This window comes from Gymnoscopelus braueri (assembly GCF_963280865.1).
Source record: "Gymnoscopelus braueri genome assembly, chromosome: 8".
Taxonomy (NCBI): domain Eukaryota; kingdom Metazoa; phylum Chordata; class Actinopteri; order Myctophiformes; family Myctophidae; genus Gymnoscopelus; species Gymnoscopelus braueri.
Window position 1 is genome coordinate 42505909 of NC_137609.1, and position 17635 is coordinate 42523543.

The 17635-nt window shown below is 43.6% G+C and overlaps 2 protein-coding genes across 5 annotated transcripts in view; one reads left to right on the forward strand and one right to left on the reverse strand.

The window, feature by feature from the left end:
• The window catches only part of rabep1 (rabaptin, RAB GTPase binding effector protein 1), a 332504-nt gene that overhangs the window by 152614 nt on the left and 162255 nt on the right, over positions 1-17635 (forward strand). The gene's annotated exons all lie outside the window — the stretch shown is intronic.
• arhgef12b (Rho guanine nucleotide exchange factor (GEF) 12b) overlaps positions 1-17635 on the reverse strand; it is a 69363-nt gene that overhangs the window by 30953 nt on the left and 20775 nt on the right. For 3 of the 4 annotated variants that reach the window (XM_080435381.1, XM_080435382.1, XM_080435380.1), the window contains exons 9-21: positions 17404-17514; positions 15363-15485; positions 14525-14623; positions 13994-14104; positions 13218-13316; positions 12322-12364; positions 11883-11988; positions 11607-11744; positions 10207-10239; positions 8890-9004; positions 7901-8006; positions 7584-7805; positions 972-1110 (exon numbers count right to left, since the gene is read on the reverse strand). In XM_080435381.1, the coding sequence (XP_080291507.1) occupies positions 972-1110; positions 7584-7805; positions 7901-8006; positions 8890-9004; positions 10207-10239; positions 11607-11744; positions 11883-11988; positions 12322-12364; positions 13218-13316; positions 13994-14104; positions 14525-14623; positions 15363-15485; positions 17404-17514 (1445 nt within the window). The remainder of the gene's footprint in view (positions 1-971; positions 1111-7583; positions 7806-7900; positions 8007-8889; positions 9005-10206; positions 10240-11606; positions 11745-11882; positions 11989-12321; positions 12365-13217; positions 13317-13993; positions 14105-14524; positions 14624-15362; positions 15486-17403; positions 17515-17635) is intronic. The other variant, XM_080435383.1, reaches the window with a different exon arrangement.

Below are 17635 nucleotides of genomic sequence, written 5' to 3' on the forward strand. Positions count from 1 at the left end.
CTATTTATTTTCAAACAGAAGCTCAGCTTTCCTATTATATTATCAAACTTGTTTTCTGAGACTCTATTTATTCCTGTAAGGTAATGCTCTATTCACCCCCCATGGTGAGCTCAAATTGACTTTGTTATTGTTATAAGACACTTGAGCAGGGAAGCCTATCCTTCCCTTGAAATGAATGACGGTGTCTATCTCTCCTGTGCATCTCAGAATGGTAAGGCCCATCTGATTACTTAAAATCAATTGTTATCCCCAGCATCTGTTATAACCAACTCTAGTGTACACTGAAACCCTGGTGAAATGCCTATTCATTGTTGTCATTCATGTGTGTGTGTAGAAATATCCCACCAAGAAATGTATATAACTATTTGTGTTGGATAGTGTTTGGATGCATAAGCGCATACACCCTAAACGCACACATCTGTACGTACGGACACGCACATGCCTGACGCAAGAACCGATGGCGCATGCAGTGAATTTGTATGTGTATGGTGAAATTCGCACACACCGCGTTGCCCTGGGTCATAGTGTGGTTTCTCTACCAAACGTACCGACTATGGCTGTCAGAAATTACAATCGAATTTCAGGCAGATTCTTGATTATATTAAATTATTATTATTATTATATTTTGCATACAATATTATACACATAATGAATGTAATATCAGTACTGGTCAGTACCGTTTTATCCCCAAGAGAACACTTGCTGCCGATTGTCAAGAACAAGCTTACAAAAAGGTAATGTGAGCTAATAGTTATTTCATGTCTCAGAGTTGAACTCACTTTGGACTGCTGGAAAACTATAGCTAAACTATTGCTGAGTGACCCACTATTTTAACTGGGTTACACCTTCTGATACGACATTGAGCGGTAGCCATATTTTTGGATGATTATTTATTTGACAGCCCCACTACCAACCCAAGTTCTTTGGGTAAGTACTGTATGAGGAATGGAGAACCGCCCTGTTAGTAGTACCTGTAAACCTCTTCCTGAAACGGGTCCAAGGGGCAGGGGAAGTCAAAGTGAGGACTGTTTAGCTGACCTGTGCCGTCCTGGTTGTCTCCAGAATGGACACCGTCACTCAGTCTGGACGGAGCTGAGAACGGAGACAGACCTTCACAGGACATAACCAAAGGAGTCAAAGGAAAGAATAACAAAAAGTGAAAAAAGAAGTGATGTTATAGGTATAGAGAATATTAACACAATCCCTGCCAAATCTACGTTAATGCAAATACAACCGTTCACTGCCAATCACGTAAATCTAAGTTTTTCAAAAATAAATAAAATACAAATATTTTTTTATTTAAAAAAAATATAAAAAAAACATCTCACAGAACCAGGAGATAATGCGATCCGAAGATTTACTGCTCCATTCACTTCCTGGTTAATTTATTTGGGAAATAACCTGTATCTCGGCTCCTGTGTTCTACTTCATTCCTACTGACCGCCAGAGGCAGTGTTTTCAACACCTGGATATCCATCACGCGCTCGCGTATGGGTCGAATATTAATACCAACAAAGTCACTCGTGACCTGTGTGCACGCACGCCACCTATATAGGGGCGGGGCACACAGCGTTCATCCTCTTTCATCTTTTCGCCTCCAAAGCGTAGGTCGATACTTGCAGCTGCGCGTGAAGTTTCGTAAACCAACACGGTTGGGGCTACGGACTACGGTCCGTCCTCCAGAGACTGCGTAGCCTGCTACCATGGAATTACGTTACCCCGTTTATAGGGGCTGTCGGAAAGGAACAAGGAAGAAAAAAAAAAAAGTGAGACGGTGAATGGTTGCTTGCTAGCATTGGAGCTAACGACAATAACACCGTGAGCTTTCCCCGCACCACCGTTGTGTTGAACTATGGAGAGCCATAGCTGTACATTGGCGGCGGTGAGTGCATGTATTGTGCTGTTTTACAGACAAATAAAGTAAAAGAGGGGAAAGTATTCAGCGTTGAGAATGTATCCCATTCTGCCGCTTTGAGCATATCCGACGTCCTTCACTGGCCGTCTCTCTCTCACTTGTAAACAAACACTAGCCGTGTTGCAAAGGATCCAACGTCCCATAGCTTGAAGGGATGGGACCTTCTGATTGGTGTAGAGTCGGTTGAGCCGACGTTTCAGACTGAACCTTCAAAATAAAATGACCGAAAATGTCACGGCAGTGCGCCGTTAATGTGTCTCATAGAAGGTGTTCTTTCGCCTCGAGGAGACGACCAAAGCGTTAATGAGCGCAGTGGCAGAGAACTGGGCTCCATTAAAGTATAAATACCTCGAAATTGTACTTAAGTACAGTACTGAGTACATGTACTTAGTTACTTTACACCACTGTATGAGCGATGTACTTGGTGCCGCGCTATGAGCTTGTATATCTGCTATTTTTGAATAGCCCAAGGTGTAAAATAATGCTTTTTAGCATCCATAGTGTGCTTCACTCTGTCGTTATTGGACGATATGCGGTGTACCTATTACTACATGTACTTGGTGCCGCGCTATGAGCTTGTAGATCTGCTATTTTTGAATAGCCCAAGGTGTAAAATAATGCTTTTTAGCATCCATAGTGTGCTTCACTCCGTCGTTATTGGACGATATACTGTGTACCTATTACTGTATGTACTTGGTGCTATGTTCAGAGAGTAACACACTACCGACATGTCCCAGCTCCTGAGCGCCAGAACACAGGTCAAGTGGTAGAACGCTGCTCAGTAGTAGCCTACTGACTTAAGCAGCATATTTTGCCCGTGACATACAGGGATACGCCAATACTGCCACTGTGGGTGCTTAACCTCACAGTTTGAGTGTGTATCATAGCTTGAGTGTGACTCGCTGCTGCTATTCAGGTTATACTGCTTGGTGCTTGGTAGTGAAACGAAATTATAATACTGGTATGGTTCAAGTGGGTCTTGCTTTGCCATCACTTGGTTATCATACTGTGGGTACTTGACACATGACTTGACACAGTGGCTTGAGTGGTTCTCGCTCCTTGCCACGACGAAGTTACATATTAGTAACATTGTACTCTGTGTACTGATAATCAATAAGCTTTGTTTATTGGCAATGGATCCCCATTAGCTGCGGCAAAAGGGAAACCAGCAGCTATTCTTCCTGGGGTCCAAGACGACATTAATTAACATTACTGTTAATTGTGTCCAAGACGCAATACATTAACAAGTACATATGTACTTGACGCTGTAGCTTGAGCAATTCTCGCTCTTTTGCTAGGGCTACGTTACCAATAGCACTAAGTGTATCTCACTCTGCTGCTGTTACCCACTAATACTGTGTGTACCTGGTACTCTCTACGGCTATCATACTGTGTCCTTGACACTGTAGCCTGAATGATACTCGCTTTTGCTACGGCTACGTCATCAGTAGTATTGAGTGTCTCACTCTGTTGCTGTTGCCCATGGATTATTGCAACAATTGCTGGTCCCCTCTGGTCCCAGAAGGGAAGGTCCATTACTTGTGCCGGTCATGTCCTGACTATGGTGCCTGACACAGACTATGGCTGTGAATGTATTGGCTCTAATTGCAGCAGCATACTGCTGGCAGAAAGGTCGACTGGGTTGGCCGTGGTTGTGGCTGATTTGCCTCCCACAGGGATGCTAGCATTGAGCCCTCAGGATGCTTTCTCAGCTAGAGGAATTGTCAGGATGACGAACTCTGGGTCACTGAATTGAAAGCAGTACATGGAAGTACAAATTCACAATACAAGGTCTACTAAATTGGAAAACTCATTAAGCACTGAGCTTGTTTAAGATGAGATCCCCATGCACACAGATCATGATGAGGCTGGACAGGAAAAAAAGACACAAGGAATAACGACTGACAGTCATGTTATACCAGCTGCATGCTGTATTTTGCATTTGTAAGCGCCACTGCGGTGTGCCCCCCAATGGAATATACCCCTAGCATTGGGAGTGTCTCGCTCCGCTGCTGCTTGTCACTGGACGAAAGAAGGGAAAAGGATCAGCGATATAGCGTTGAGAGTGCATCTCGCTCTGCCGCTTTTGAGGGACCACGCCACTGCGGCGTGCGCCCACTGGAATATACCGCTAGCATTGGGAGTGTGTCTCGCTCCGCTGCTGCTGGTAGCTCCACTACTGCTTGTCAATGGACGACAGAAGGGAAAAGGATTAGCGTTGAGAGTGCATCTCGCTCTGCCGCTTTGAGAAATCATGGCGGGCGGCCCACCGCCATATAGCGTAAGCATTAGGAGTGTGTCTCGCTCCGCTACTGCTTGTCGCTGGACGAAAGGAGTGGAAAGTATTAGCGTTGAGAGTGTCTCGCTCTGCCGCTTTTGGAGGTACCACGCCACTGCGGCGTGCGCCCACTGGAATATACCGCTGGCATTGGGAGTATGTCTCGCTCCGCTGCTGCTGGTCGCTGGCCAGAGGAAAAGGAAAGGAACCACGTGCGGCCCACCGTAACGTAGCTTCAGCATAGTACGTGTCCCACTCCGCTATTGCTTGTCGCTGGACGAAAGGAAAAAGGGGTCAGCGTTGAGAATGTATCCCATTCTGCCGCTTGGAGGAACCATGTGCGGACCACCGCAACATAGCTTCAGCATAGTAAGGGTGTCCCACTCCGCTACTGCTTGTCGCTGGACGAAAGCGTTGAGAGTACATAGCCCAGCTGGCCATATAACGGCTTGGCCTAGCCCTAGATGGATGCGTCCAACAACTATCGTCATTGTACACCCTTGGTGCCGTACATCATGAGATTTGGCATGTGGGCCAGTTCCAGAACCTCTTACCAAGGACTTGTCAGCCATGGGGAGTACAGCCCAATATGGCTAGACCTAAGGCTGGTGGTTGATGCCAACATTGCTTACTTTACTTACATTACCTTACTGTAAGTCGATCCGGATTAAGAGCGCCTGCTAAACGCCTAAACGGTAAACTGTGAGCATTGCTTCTCTGGTGGTGTCACTAGATGAAGCTGTCGAGCTGGATGACCGTTGCTCATGGCCACAGTGTTAGTCTCTGATCTGCTAGAGCCATGCCACAGCGGCTGGAATGTGACGTATTGGACATTCCCTTGGCTACCTCGCCCTGGCCCTCCGGCATGCGAGTGTTGATGCGCAGACACAGCGCCTATCCAGCGCCTATCCAGCGCCTATCCAGCGCCTATACAGCGCCTATACAGCGCCTATCACTCTAGGCGTTTGCTTGCATGATTGGAGAATTGGCACTGTCTACTTTGGTAGTGAGCCAGAGCCTCTGGGTGTCCCGGGTTCGACGCCAGGCCAGAAGTGGGTCAATGTGTGCCCCTGTCTGAGCCCTTAATTGCCCCATGAGCGCCGGAGAATGGCTGCTCACGGCTCCTAGTAGTTCTAGGATGGGTAAATAAATACAGCGGACAAATTTCACGCATGTTCAAATGTGCATATATATTTTGTGGCTTGGGCTTCGAACCCCAAGACTGCAACAGAATGGTGTGGGTCTCCAGCCAGTGTCGCTAATGCACTGGACCTGCGTGCAGTGCACCTGGCCCTCAGGATGTTTATGCCGTGTTCAATAACACAATTTGTCGACAGTCTGCCTTCTGGGGCGCTTGACCCAGTCAGTCTCTGCAGGAGGCTTGGAAGCTCCTTTCGTGGACCTTGCCTCATCTGGCGAATTTCATAGCAATGCGCTTGTTGGGTGTACAGTCCAGGCTGCGGACATGGTTCCCACTGGAAGCCTCTTGGATCCGATAGCAGTTCGGATCACAGGCATAGCTATGGCAGAGCGGTAGTACCGTTAGCCTTGAGGGCATAACGCGTTGTTGACTGTAGGTCTCCCTTCCGGGACAGACCAGTCCGTTAGGGCAAGATGCTCTGGCCTACTGCAGCTTCTCAATGGAGTGCCTTGGCCTCTCCACAGAGACAAGATCTCCTGTCACAGTTAGGGGGGGAGGTGCATGGGGCATCCTCACTCCTAACCTTCGGCTGCGTCATTGACCACTGAAATTCAAAACTATTGTCCAAAAATTACTGAATTTTTGTGCATCGTACACCAGGGCGTTGCACGCCAGCGAGTGTAGACTGTGCTCTAGTCGGGACAAGGGCCACTGCATAGGTTGGAGCGTTGCTCTGTGCTTATGCTGCCCTAGATATCTGCGGATGATGTTAGATAGAGGGTTCAGCCTCTCTACCATTGAGATGCTCTCCGCGTGTGGCCCCCACAGGTTGCATGGGTGCCTTCATGATGCTTGCCTGTGGTATTGGAAGCTTTGTCCCCAGCCGGTACATCGGGCTGCTCTCAGATGACTATCTGCTAGTACTCTTTGTCCTCACTGCAAAAGTGAGTAGATGGGCTTCATGCCCTGGCCATTGCCAGAGACTGTTAAAGTGGGATTCCGATGGGTCTGGGTTTACCATATGGCCGACCCCTCCTTACGTCCTCAGAGGCTTTCTGCATTTCACGTCAGCTAGCCTATGGATTTGTTAGTTTGCTCCTCAACCAGAGGTGGAGCAACTGCATTCTAGTACCTGCCTATTGTGTCCCGTCCGGGCTCTGTGGCAGGACATAGCTGTGATGGCTGGAGTTTGGTTGTATTTGTCTGTGAGGAAGGGCACAGCTGTGCCTTGGCTTAATGGAGACTTTCATTGCTGCGTTCAGGCAAATGTGCGTCTTCAGGGGGCCTCTAGGTTCCCCCAAGGCCTTTCTTGACCGTGGGTGTTGCCAGAGCCTCTCCCTCAGTGATACAGGCTTGGAGCAGGCCAGGAGATGCAGCCGAATGGGCTTCATCTTTCATGGGCTTTTGCCCGCTCCTATATATAGTCAACCTGGCCGTCTCGCATCCTGTGGCGACGGCTGTGGTGTTGTCTGTTTATTCTATCTGCAAACCGACTTCGGTAAGCGCAGATTCCTCGTGACTATGTTGGTATTAGTCATCCAGGTGTTGAAAACACTGCCTCTGGCGGTCAGTAGGAATGAAGTAGAACGAGAGTTATGCATATAACTAAGGTTCTACGAATTCCGGATGACCGCCAGAGTTGACTGTCACTCGGAATCTCATTCTCGACGAAAAGATTTCAGGAGGATGAACGCTGTGTGCCCCGCCCCTATATAGGTGGCGTGCGTGCACACAGGTCACGAGTGACTTTGTTGGTATTAATATTCGACCCATACGCGAGCGCGTGATGGATATCCAGGTGTTGAAAACACTGCCTCTGGCGGTCATCCGGAATTCGTAGAACCTTAGTTATATGCATAACTCTCGTTTTACTATGTATTTTTGGCGAAACATGCTATTTTTAACAGCGGATAACAAGCGAACGGGAGGTCGCGATTAATTAAAAATGTTTTGCGTAAGCACAGTGAAACCCTCCGTGATTAGCAACCATCAGGGGATCGATCATACTGGAGCTAAATATTCTGTGACTACTTGAAAAGGTTAGAAAAATCGATAAAACCCTGGCAGAAGCTTAAAAAAAACGGATGCATAGTACCTGGCAGTGAATGTGTTAAAGAACTTGTTTGCTCCACGTGTGGAATGAAACAAAAAATATAAATATATAAAGCAAAATATAAAACATAGTGTAAAAACAGTGAACAACCCAGAGACACCAAAACTAGTACGAGAGTGCAGGCCATCTCTCTCACCAGAGTCGGAGTCATGTCCGCTGGGTTCTGAGAGCTGAGTGGCGGGCAGAGGGGAGGCCGGGTGGGAGAGGAGGAGGTGGGGGCTGGAGTCAGAGCCGTCGCTGGACTGGCTTCCACGGACGCGGCTGGAGGAAGTGTCGGGGTGCTCGGGGATGCCGACGGCTGGATGGGGGACCAGCTGCTTAGGGGAACGCTGCTTGTTCAGCTCCATGGCCTTACCGACTGCACACACACACACAGTTTTTTGTTTAGTGAAAACTTTAAAAGAAAAAAGACTTAATAAATCACAGGGAGGAATCGTGACATGCTCTACTCACTGGAAGGTGCGTCCACTCGGCTGGGTCGTCGAGGCTGACCAAGGATGCTGGGGAATCGAGGCTTTTTCACCTTCTCTTCTCCCTCCTTCTCGGGCTTGCTGCTCTTCTGCTTGTTGAAATCACACAAGCCACACGTTTCTTTTTCTGACGAGTAATGTGCCTAGTTTCCCATGTTAAACTCATTGTTGATAAACTGTACATATTGTATATTCATTCATATATTCATCGGCGATAGATGTATATTCATTCATATTATTCACCACTGATAGATTGTACATTTATTATTGATGGGACTATTTCAGAGACCCAGTGCAGCTGTCAAGTGACAGAATCTAAATGTAATCTCTGTCAAGATTTTTCTTTTATGTTTAATGTGTTTCATGCTCACTGCTGTTGCTGCTATAACACCATGAATCTCCCTCTGTCGGATTCATAGCTATCCCACCAAGATGAGAAACTGTATACTGCCTTGTATCTTTATGTCAGTTTGGCGTGTGTGGAGGTCTATAGCAGTGGTTCTCAACCAGTGGTCCGCGGACCACCAGTGGTCCTTGAGGGGGTATACTCAAGGGTTCCTTGAGAGCGTAAAATTAAACCAAATGGACCATTACAGGTCCATTTGGTTTCATTTTACGCTTTCAAGAGTTAAATTATTGTTAAACATTTGCATTACTTAATTAAAGAATTGTTCTTTTGATCAACGTTTGCCTGTTATCTCTCCTATGGTACCAACATCAATACAACAAGGAATTGTGGACAAAATCTCATCCAACGACAACAAAACATTTTAAGTCTTGGGTCTGAGAGTCTAAATCTCATCAAATGGTGGTATGTGGGTCAAATGCCGAATAAATAATTGACCTTGATATGAAAAGGGTTGAAAACCACTGCTCTATAGCATGTGTGTGTGTGTGTGTGTGTGTGTGTGTGTGTGTGTGTGTGTGTGTGTGAGCACGCACGTGTATGTGTGTGTTCGTGTTTTCACACACCTTCATTTTGGGCAGGAAGTTGATGCGCACACGCTTTGGTTCGAGGCTGCGGGGCTCTTTGACCTTCACCCCCAGGTGTTTCATGTATGTGAGGATGACGTACTGCATTGTTGCACTGCAGCACGAGACACATGTATGTGAGGATGACGTACTGCATTGTTGCACTGCAGCACCAGACACATGTATGTGAGGATGACGTACTGCATTGTTGCACTGCAGCACCAGACACATGTATGTGAGGATGACGTACTGCATTGTTGCACTTAGGGATGTTAACAATTAATCTATAATCGATTAACGACCGTTAAGAATTTAGTCGATTACATTTATTTAGTTTTAATTTATTTTCTTCTTTTTTCTTCTTCTTTTATTTTGTCTAGTGAAAGTTACAGGTATGGTGTGTGTGTGATATCAAATGTGAGCTTACCATAATCACAGTAATCCATAATCATATTCAATCATATTCAAGGACTTTCGAATAGACAGACTCCATAGAGCACTGCAGAGGGGAGGTGTGTGTGTGTGTGTGTGTGTGTGTGTGTCTGTGTGTCTGTGACCAGCTGATGCTCATTGATGCTCGTTAATGTTATACACATCATGGCAATTATGTGTCTGCGCTCCTTTTCAGTTTTGGACAAGAATTTTCCTTTTGGTCCTAAAAAACACAGCTTATCAATTAATCGGTTAGTTGATCGATAAGGTTATCAATTATTGAATCAATGAATTAATCTGTAATTTGCATCCCTAGTTGCACTGCAGCACCAGACACACGGTTAACCACTGGAACCCTAGCGTCCGTTTCATGGGCAAGTCATGATAGGTTGAATTGGTGAAAATAACCGATCTACAAGCTCACAACAAGCCGCAACACAGCACGTTGTGAGCTTGTAGATCACCTTTTTTTCAGGAAAGTGATTTGGTGGTGTAGTGGGGAAAAATAGACTCCTAAGAGACCCCCGGGCAACTAAGTATACAGTATAAGGTTAAGTGGTTACTCATCGTCATCTGCCAGTGTATACGGCTCAAACAAACAGTACGTTCCACAATGCAATCATTGTATTAATAGAACATATGACTATGAGTCATACACTGGTTAATGTGCAACATGTTAACTTTCCTACAGATGGTGATCTAACAGTCTTGAGAAGGATTTAATTTCAATGGTGAGGCTGGTTCTTTCTTACATACTGAATGAGTCTGCATTCAGGGACTAGCCCCCCCCGTCCACTCGCCCAGTCATTCTGTTATGTAAGTACATACGTGTCCTTCTGAAGAGAGGTCAAGGTTTTTATAAAGTTCATTTTACTTTCGTCTTACCACTTCTCCTCTTCTGTGGGTTGTGATGTCATCCTGTAAGAGACAAATAAATAAATAACACACACACACACACACACACCCTAATGCTTAATCTATACTTGGTTGCACCAGTGTCATTTGCTGAAAAATAGCCAATCTATAAGTTCACAACACATATAAATCAGGCTTAACCCTAACAGTAAGCATAACCATTCAGTCCATATCCCCTTACTCTAAACTTTACCCTAACTTTCTGAAACTGCACTGAAATCGAATTGGGGACGTCAATTCTGTCCCTAATCAGACATGCATCCCCAATCAACTACTTTGATATCTAAAACGTGTCCCAAAATGTGGCCTGTCAGGCTTATGTCGCACACATGTGTGCACACAAGCCTCAGTTTCATGAACCTTGTAATGTGATGCAGCTCACAGACTTAGATCAAGAGCTGGCTAACTTCATTCTCGTGCACAAAAGGCTCGTTGCACAAGTCAAAATTAGAGCCGGAACGATATATGTGACTTTTTGGACAACATCGTTATCGCAATTATATCCACCGATGTGTTCCATTTTGTGACCACTATTAACCTGACGTCCCTATTTTTGGCATGTCATCATTATAGGCGAAAATTTGTTTCTTAAAAAAAAAGAAAAAAAGCTGATCTACAAGATCACAACACAATGCGACAAGGTTATATATATATATATATATATATATATATATATATATATATATATATATATATATATATATATATAGGTTACATTTAAATTAAATTACTTTTTTAAAAACAAAATATCGGTTGAAACATTGGTCATCTGTGGTCTAGGACTCTCCAAAATCGGGATCGACATCAGACCTAAAGATCTGGCAATGGCATCAGTCAGGCTCTAGTCCAAATACAGCAAGGGCTTTTACAGTACCTACAGCTACAGGTATATTAAATCCTATGTGCGTGCATGCATAATTCTTACTTTGTCGACTGTGTGTTGCAACTTGCACCAAGCACAAGTATTGTGTAAAGTTTTCAAAAGTACACAAAGGCTTTTTTAAATAAGACTACATGTAGGGACACAGTAAACCCAGTACATAAAAAAAAAAGCTACTCCACACAGGCAGCAACAATAGCATGTCTGCAAGTTGTAACAAGTTAAAACAAAGACATTTTAAGTTAGTTATAATTAATTACAGATCAATCTCCTCAGTGAAATAAACAGAAAACAGCACAATACAAGATCCTAGCTAGCCTAGGATTTACAAAATACTATCCAAGACACAGCTGATTTCTTCAGCTAAGAAACTATGTAGGCTTTGGAAAGAGACAATTCCTGTGAAAAGAATGTGTGTGTGTGTGTGTGTGTGTGTGTGTGTGTGTGTGTGTGTGTGTGTGTGTGCGTGTGCGCGTGTTGAAGTACTAACAGTATGTCCTCTATCTTGGAGATGATGTGCTCAGCACAGGAGCGTTCTTTATCCAGGGCCGACTGCTCTTTTCTTTTGTCCGAGTCCAGTTTACACAGCATATCCTCCGCTAGCGTCAGACCCATACTACGCTTCTGCCTGCACACACACACACACACACACACACACACACACACACACACACACACACGTTTTTTGGCAATGAACAAGCACCACATAGTCTAAACACAAATTACATAATCTGGTAATCGTGTGTGTGCGTGCGTGCGTGTTAACCTGAAGTCCTCCAGTTTCATGTGTAAATCTGGTAGGAGGGTGTCTTGTAACAGCTGAGTGTACTGTCTACAAAGCTCTTCTGGGATCAAATCTAGTCTCCGTCGCTCTGAGCACGCACACACACAAGATGAAAGAAGATAAAACATATGAAATATAGATTGACATTAATGCATCATTATCTTTCAGCTGAGAAATATTATGTCAACATACATTGTAATGTGGGCACATTAACAGATTACACATGAGAGAAAATAAATGCATTTTCAATCATAAAATGTCATTCATGTTGAAGTTAAAAGAGATTTTAATGAAACAGTCATCAGGAACTCATACTGCACTGGAATGATTCCTGCAATGATGACAGAAATTAACCATATTTTATACTACAGTTTTCTTGGCAGTAAGATCAAGAAATATAATGATGCCTTTCCGTGCTCACCCAATTCAGCTGCTATGGAGTCTGGTACAGGAACTTTAAGATTCTGAACAAGACAAAGACAACAGCTATAAACACTAGGACTCAAATTAAGCAAAATACACATATTGACAGTCAGTATAATGCCTTAATAACACAGTAACAACACAGTCCCCTCCCGTCTCTTTTTTAAAAATAACTATATGTAGTTCAAGCAATCGTGGGGGCTAAACACCTCCACAATTTCCTGTGGTATTGCTCTGGCTTGTCCAAATCCATAAGCTAACCAAATCCATGGGCTATGTCTGTATCCATATACACATACATAACACTGTGTATAAATGGGCCTTAAAGCGATAGTTCACCCCCAAAATGACTTGTTTTCTATCGGTTAGTCACCCCATGGAGACTTGAATTGATGGATATTTTTTTGTTTTTGTCGCATACCTAAGTCAATAATTTGATGACCGGCAGCGGTTCCGATAGGAGACACAACGAGTCTCCTTTGTATCTCCTACCGGAACGAATGCGACAAAAACTTTAAAATATCCAAGAATTCAAGTCTCCATGGGGTGACTAATCGATGAACTATCCCTTTAACCACTTCAACCCTATATTGACATTGACTGGGGTCCCCCAGGGTCAATACATGACCCCCTCCTTTTTTCCCCCCTCTACACCAAATGTCTTCGCCAAAGATAGCGAAATGTCTATTTTTGCTGAATGTTCACCCATTAAAATATGCAGAGAATAGGGAGGATAGTGTTCAATGTGGTTAAATGTACACTGAGGATTTACTGTGTAACGACAGTATGATATGTGGCTGGTTCTAGCACACTGCTGGGGAAAGCTTGGTGTGTAATTGCTATGCTAGAGACAAGAAATCAATGTCCGAAGTTAAGAAAAGGAGAATGACGAACCGCTGCTCGATCCAGGAAAACCGAATGGAAATCCATGAAGAGACGTCGGGTCTCTTTAGAGGTGCTCTGCTTGTGCAGGTCAGCATAGAGGTAGCATAGCTAGTCCAGGACACACACACACACACACACACACACACACACACACACACACACACACACACACACACACACACACACACACACACACACACACACACACACACACACACACACACACACACACACACACACACACACACACACACACACACACACACACACTATGATAGAAAATATAATAGGAAATGCTTTTGAGCGCACGTTAAACATGAAAAGGTGGCTTTGGTTTCACAGTGACAGAGTTAAAACAACAAACAAGATGCAATAATGTCACAATACAGGTATTTATAACATAGCTTCCAGGTTGCCATAGCAGCATGATGTATGATTTTGAATGGCAACCATTATGCAAATTAGGTGGGCTAATAGGCTATTGCTGGAGGGTAAAGTAAGCCTGCCTGCTTACCATTCAAACGATCCGTACATGGCCAACTTATAGAGAGGAAAGCAAATCAACGATGCCATAATGTTCATTTGTAACTACACAAACATTAAAGTTATGTGTCCACAACCAAGTGAGAATACTGTGTGACCCAGGTCCCATTCTACAGGCTGACAAACACTACGTTATTGTATATGTTATATATTAAGAAAGTAATAAGTTAATATGTACTAGTGAGTGAGTGAGTGAGTGAGTGAGTGAGTGAGTGAGTGCGTGCGTGCGTGCGTGTGCGTACCAGAGGTGCGGGGTCAAACTGTGAGACCACATGGTGGAGGAACGCTGCCAGGTGAGCCGGTCGGGATTTTAGGGACTCTATACTCTGAAAACAGCTACACTGACCACTGATCTGTCACACACACACACAAGGGAGAATAATAGGTATGTGGACACAAAATGAACAGACATTTACAGATACATTTAAAGTAACGTTAATATTCACATTTTCAAGACATACAGTAAATTGTTCAAAGAACAATACTATAATCATACTAGAAAAAAGCCTTTTGGGACCCATCCTACGTGAAGGCCCCCCCCAAGTCCCATAACCTGCACGCCCACACACACACGTACCCCCAAACCCCACCCCATATCCTAATGCCTCCCAAATCGTCATAACCCCCCAATCTTCCATGCAGTTATTACCTGTAATTTTCTAAATTTTAAAGGTTGTATTTAATAATAATAACAAAGGAATGGTTTTGGACATACAACAGCAACAATGTTTTATTTGCAGTTTCTGATCATTTGGCATAGTGTTTTGCAGTACCTGTTCTTGCTGTGCATCAAAGTAGTCGTCCTCTGCTCCAATGATCTGAGGGATGATGCGGGGGGAGGGGCTACCCACGATGCACTGGGAGTTGGAGTCCTGAACAACATAACCACAGTCAGTTACGGTTCCCTAAAAGTGATCAACGTCTGTGAGAACTACAGTACATGCACAATCTCCTTCATATGCTATACTTTATATATTCATTCAATTATGTGACCTAATTTATCATTTCAGCCAGATGTAGATTTTTTTTTTTTAATCAAGCCAAATTTAAAAATCACTTATTAATAGTGGTGTGTCGATACACTAATTTCACGATACGATACGATACACGATATTGGGCTCATGATATCGATACGATACGATATATGGCACTTTTTTATTATGAAAATATATGGGGGGGAAAAAAAGCTTATGAAAATATATGGGTGGGAAAAAAAGCAAATACAAACAAATACTTCTGTTTTTGCATTATTTTTATTGCAAAAATAAATAATAATAATAATATATATATTTTTTGTTTTTCAAAAACGCCAAAACGATACATATCGTCACGAAAAAGTATCGCGATATATCGCAGGACGATATATCGCAGGACGATATATCGGCACACCCCTACTTATTAATAACAATTTATTTTAGGGAGCTTGTAATTGAATAATGTTGTAATAATTATGTTCTTATCGTAAGTCTTCATTTATTGTACAGTACCTGAGCCACCGCTAATTAGTGTATGTGTGTGTGTGTGTGTGTGTGTGTGTGTGTGTGTGTGTGTGTGTGTGTGTGTGTGTGTGTGTGTGTGTGTGCGTGTGCGTGTGTGACCTGGCTTTCTTACAAGGTCAGTTGTTTCCTGTGGGTCTGCTGAGGGACAGATGAGGCCATCTAAGGGGGTGATTTTTGGGCCGTGGCTGGGCATCTCTTTCTGGCAAATACTCTGTGGGAGGGGGCTTCCATGCCCCTGACACACACAGGCAAACTTGTCTGTTTAGTCTAGTGCTGAATACAGGGAAATTCCCTGAGATCTTAAACAACAGCCTTATCGCCATTAGAAACTGTGGTAAAAATACACCAGCAATCACAGAAAAACCTGTGTAAGCACTTTTCCAGTAAGTGTTGAATGCAGCACCAGACTGTAGACTAGTAAATCATAAATAAATAAACTTTCCTCACCCACAGTCATAGTTGTCACACAAAAATAACACATGAGTCATTCTTCACTTTCATTTCTCAAGTAAAAAACTGGAGGTGAGACATTTGTCCTATTGAGTGAGTGAGTCATTGTAGAACAAAGGACCATTCATGTGGGGGCAGAAGGTTAACCCGAGTTACAGCGACTGGTGTCACATCTCGATTGACGTACTTATTACGTACGTATTTATTGACATTATCATACTCTTCTCAAACTGCTCTTACACCATTTGACCATTTTGGCCGTGTCAAATTATCCATAGGGTGTCTAACTTCAAGTAGTCGTTATCTACTGTGCCAACATGGAAAACACCTGGCAAGTCAAGTCGCACCCCTATAACATCACAATAGCAAATAATACGCAGGATCATACTAGTCTGGCAACACAGAAAGATCATCAGCCACTTTTTTGCCATTATGATGAATTGTGTCATATATTTTTACATAATCATGTTTTGACGATGACAAATTGCATCGATGGAACCAAATGACCAACAAAAATGATAATCCTTTAGGGCTACCAATAGTGTCATTTTATTGGTAGCCCTTTTCTTAACAAAAAGGTCACAATGGGCATATTGTGCTGGCTATAAACATAGCTTACTCTACACAGTAAACTCAACGTCTAGACTACGACTAGACGACTACAGGAGGGCGAGAAGAGAGTAGATCCCCATCTACTGTACGTTGTCGGCGCAGCAGGGGTTAAATTCGTTCTCCTGCTATGCTACAAAAATGTGGAACGCCCTACCAACAGTCGTAAAGGAGTGTAAATCCCTACTCTCCTTCAAAACCGCTCTAAAAGAGCACTTACAGGTGGCTGCAATTCGAAACTGGCCCCTGTAAAAGTCAAAGGCTAGATCCGGGATATACAGTATACTAGATGTCGTGCGAAAGCCAAGGCTGAGCAGATCATCAACGACTTTAACAACAACCTGTTCAGGTAGCTGCAGCTGCTATCAGGCGATACCTGTATCAAAAGCCATTCGACCAGACTATGGAACGGTTTCCACTTATCGACCAACCATGTTGAACGAGCGAGCACTGAGCCCTTTCGCCGTGTCAATCTTGGAGACATAGGTCGTCACACGGACATTATCACTTTATGTATGACTTTACTTTATTGAAACCATAGGACCACAACGGAAACAAGTCCCCAGGACTTTTATGTGTTATCCTTTTAGCCTAAATGTCTGAAGTACCTTGCATTTCTGACTAATAAAGTATTCAATCAATCAATCAATATTTCTTTCTTTCTTTCTTTCCGGGACAGTGCACACTAATGAACATTTTGATCAATACACACGATTTCATGTAAATATGCTGGATTTAGCTAGGAGCTCATTTCCATCCGTAGTACCACATACAAATACACCACAGTGACAACATGACAAATAGAGAAAAAACAATGTACTAGTAATGGACTATGTACTACACTTCTTTGCTGGTGCACTGTCTGGCACTATCGCTTACGTACAGTATACACTTAAATGTTTTTATATCTGCTGCTACTTGCTCCAGAAACTGATATATTTTTTTATTTCTATTTGAGCACACACCATTAAACTTGTGGTGTGAGAGGGTACAAATGGAACCAAAGGAAAACCTCTGTGTAAGTGTCCATTTGGTTCCATTTGTACACTCTCAGAGTTAAATAAACACATTTTACTGTGTATGATTGTACTCACAGTGATGTTGGGCCAGAGACCATTGGTGCCACTGTCCCATCGTGGAGTCAGGGGCGGATCCGCCTCCTCCACGTCACCATCTCTGGACCACAGGCCAGTCGAGCCACCATCCTGAAACACATACACACATGTTATGCACACGTGGATGAAAGTTAAATGAACTCATTCAGTGCCAATGAAATACAAAAATGTGTTTATACTGTGCCAGCAATTTTTTAATTTTCTTACCTTT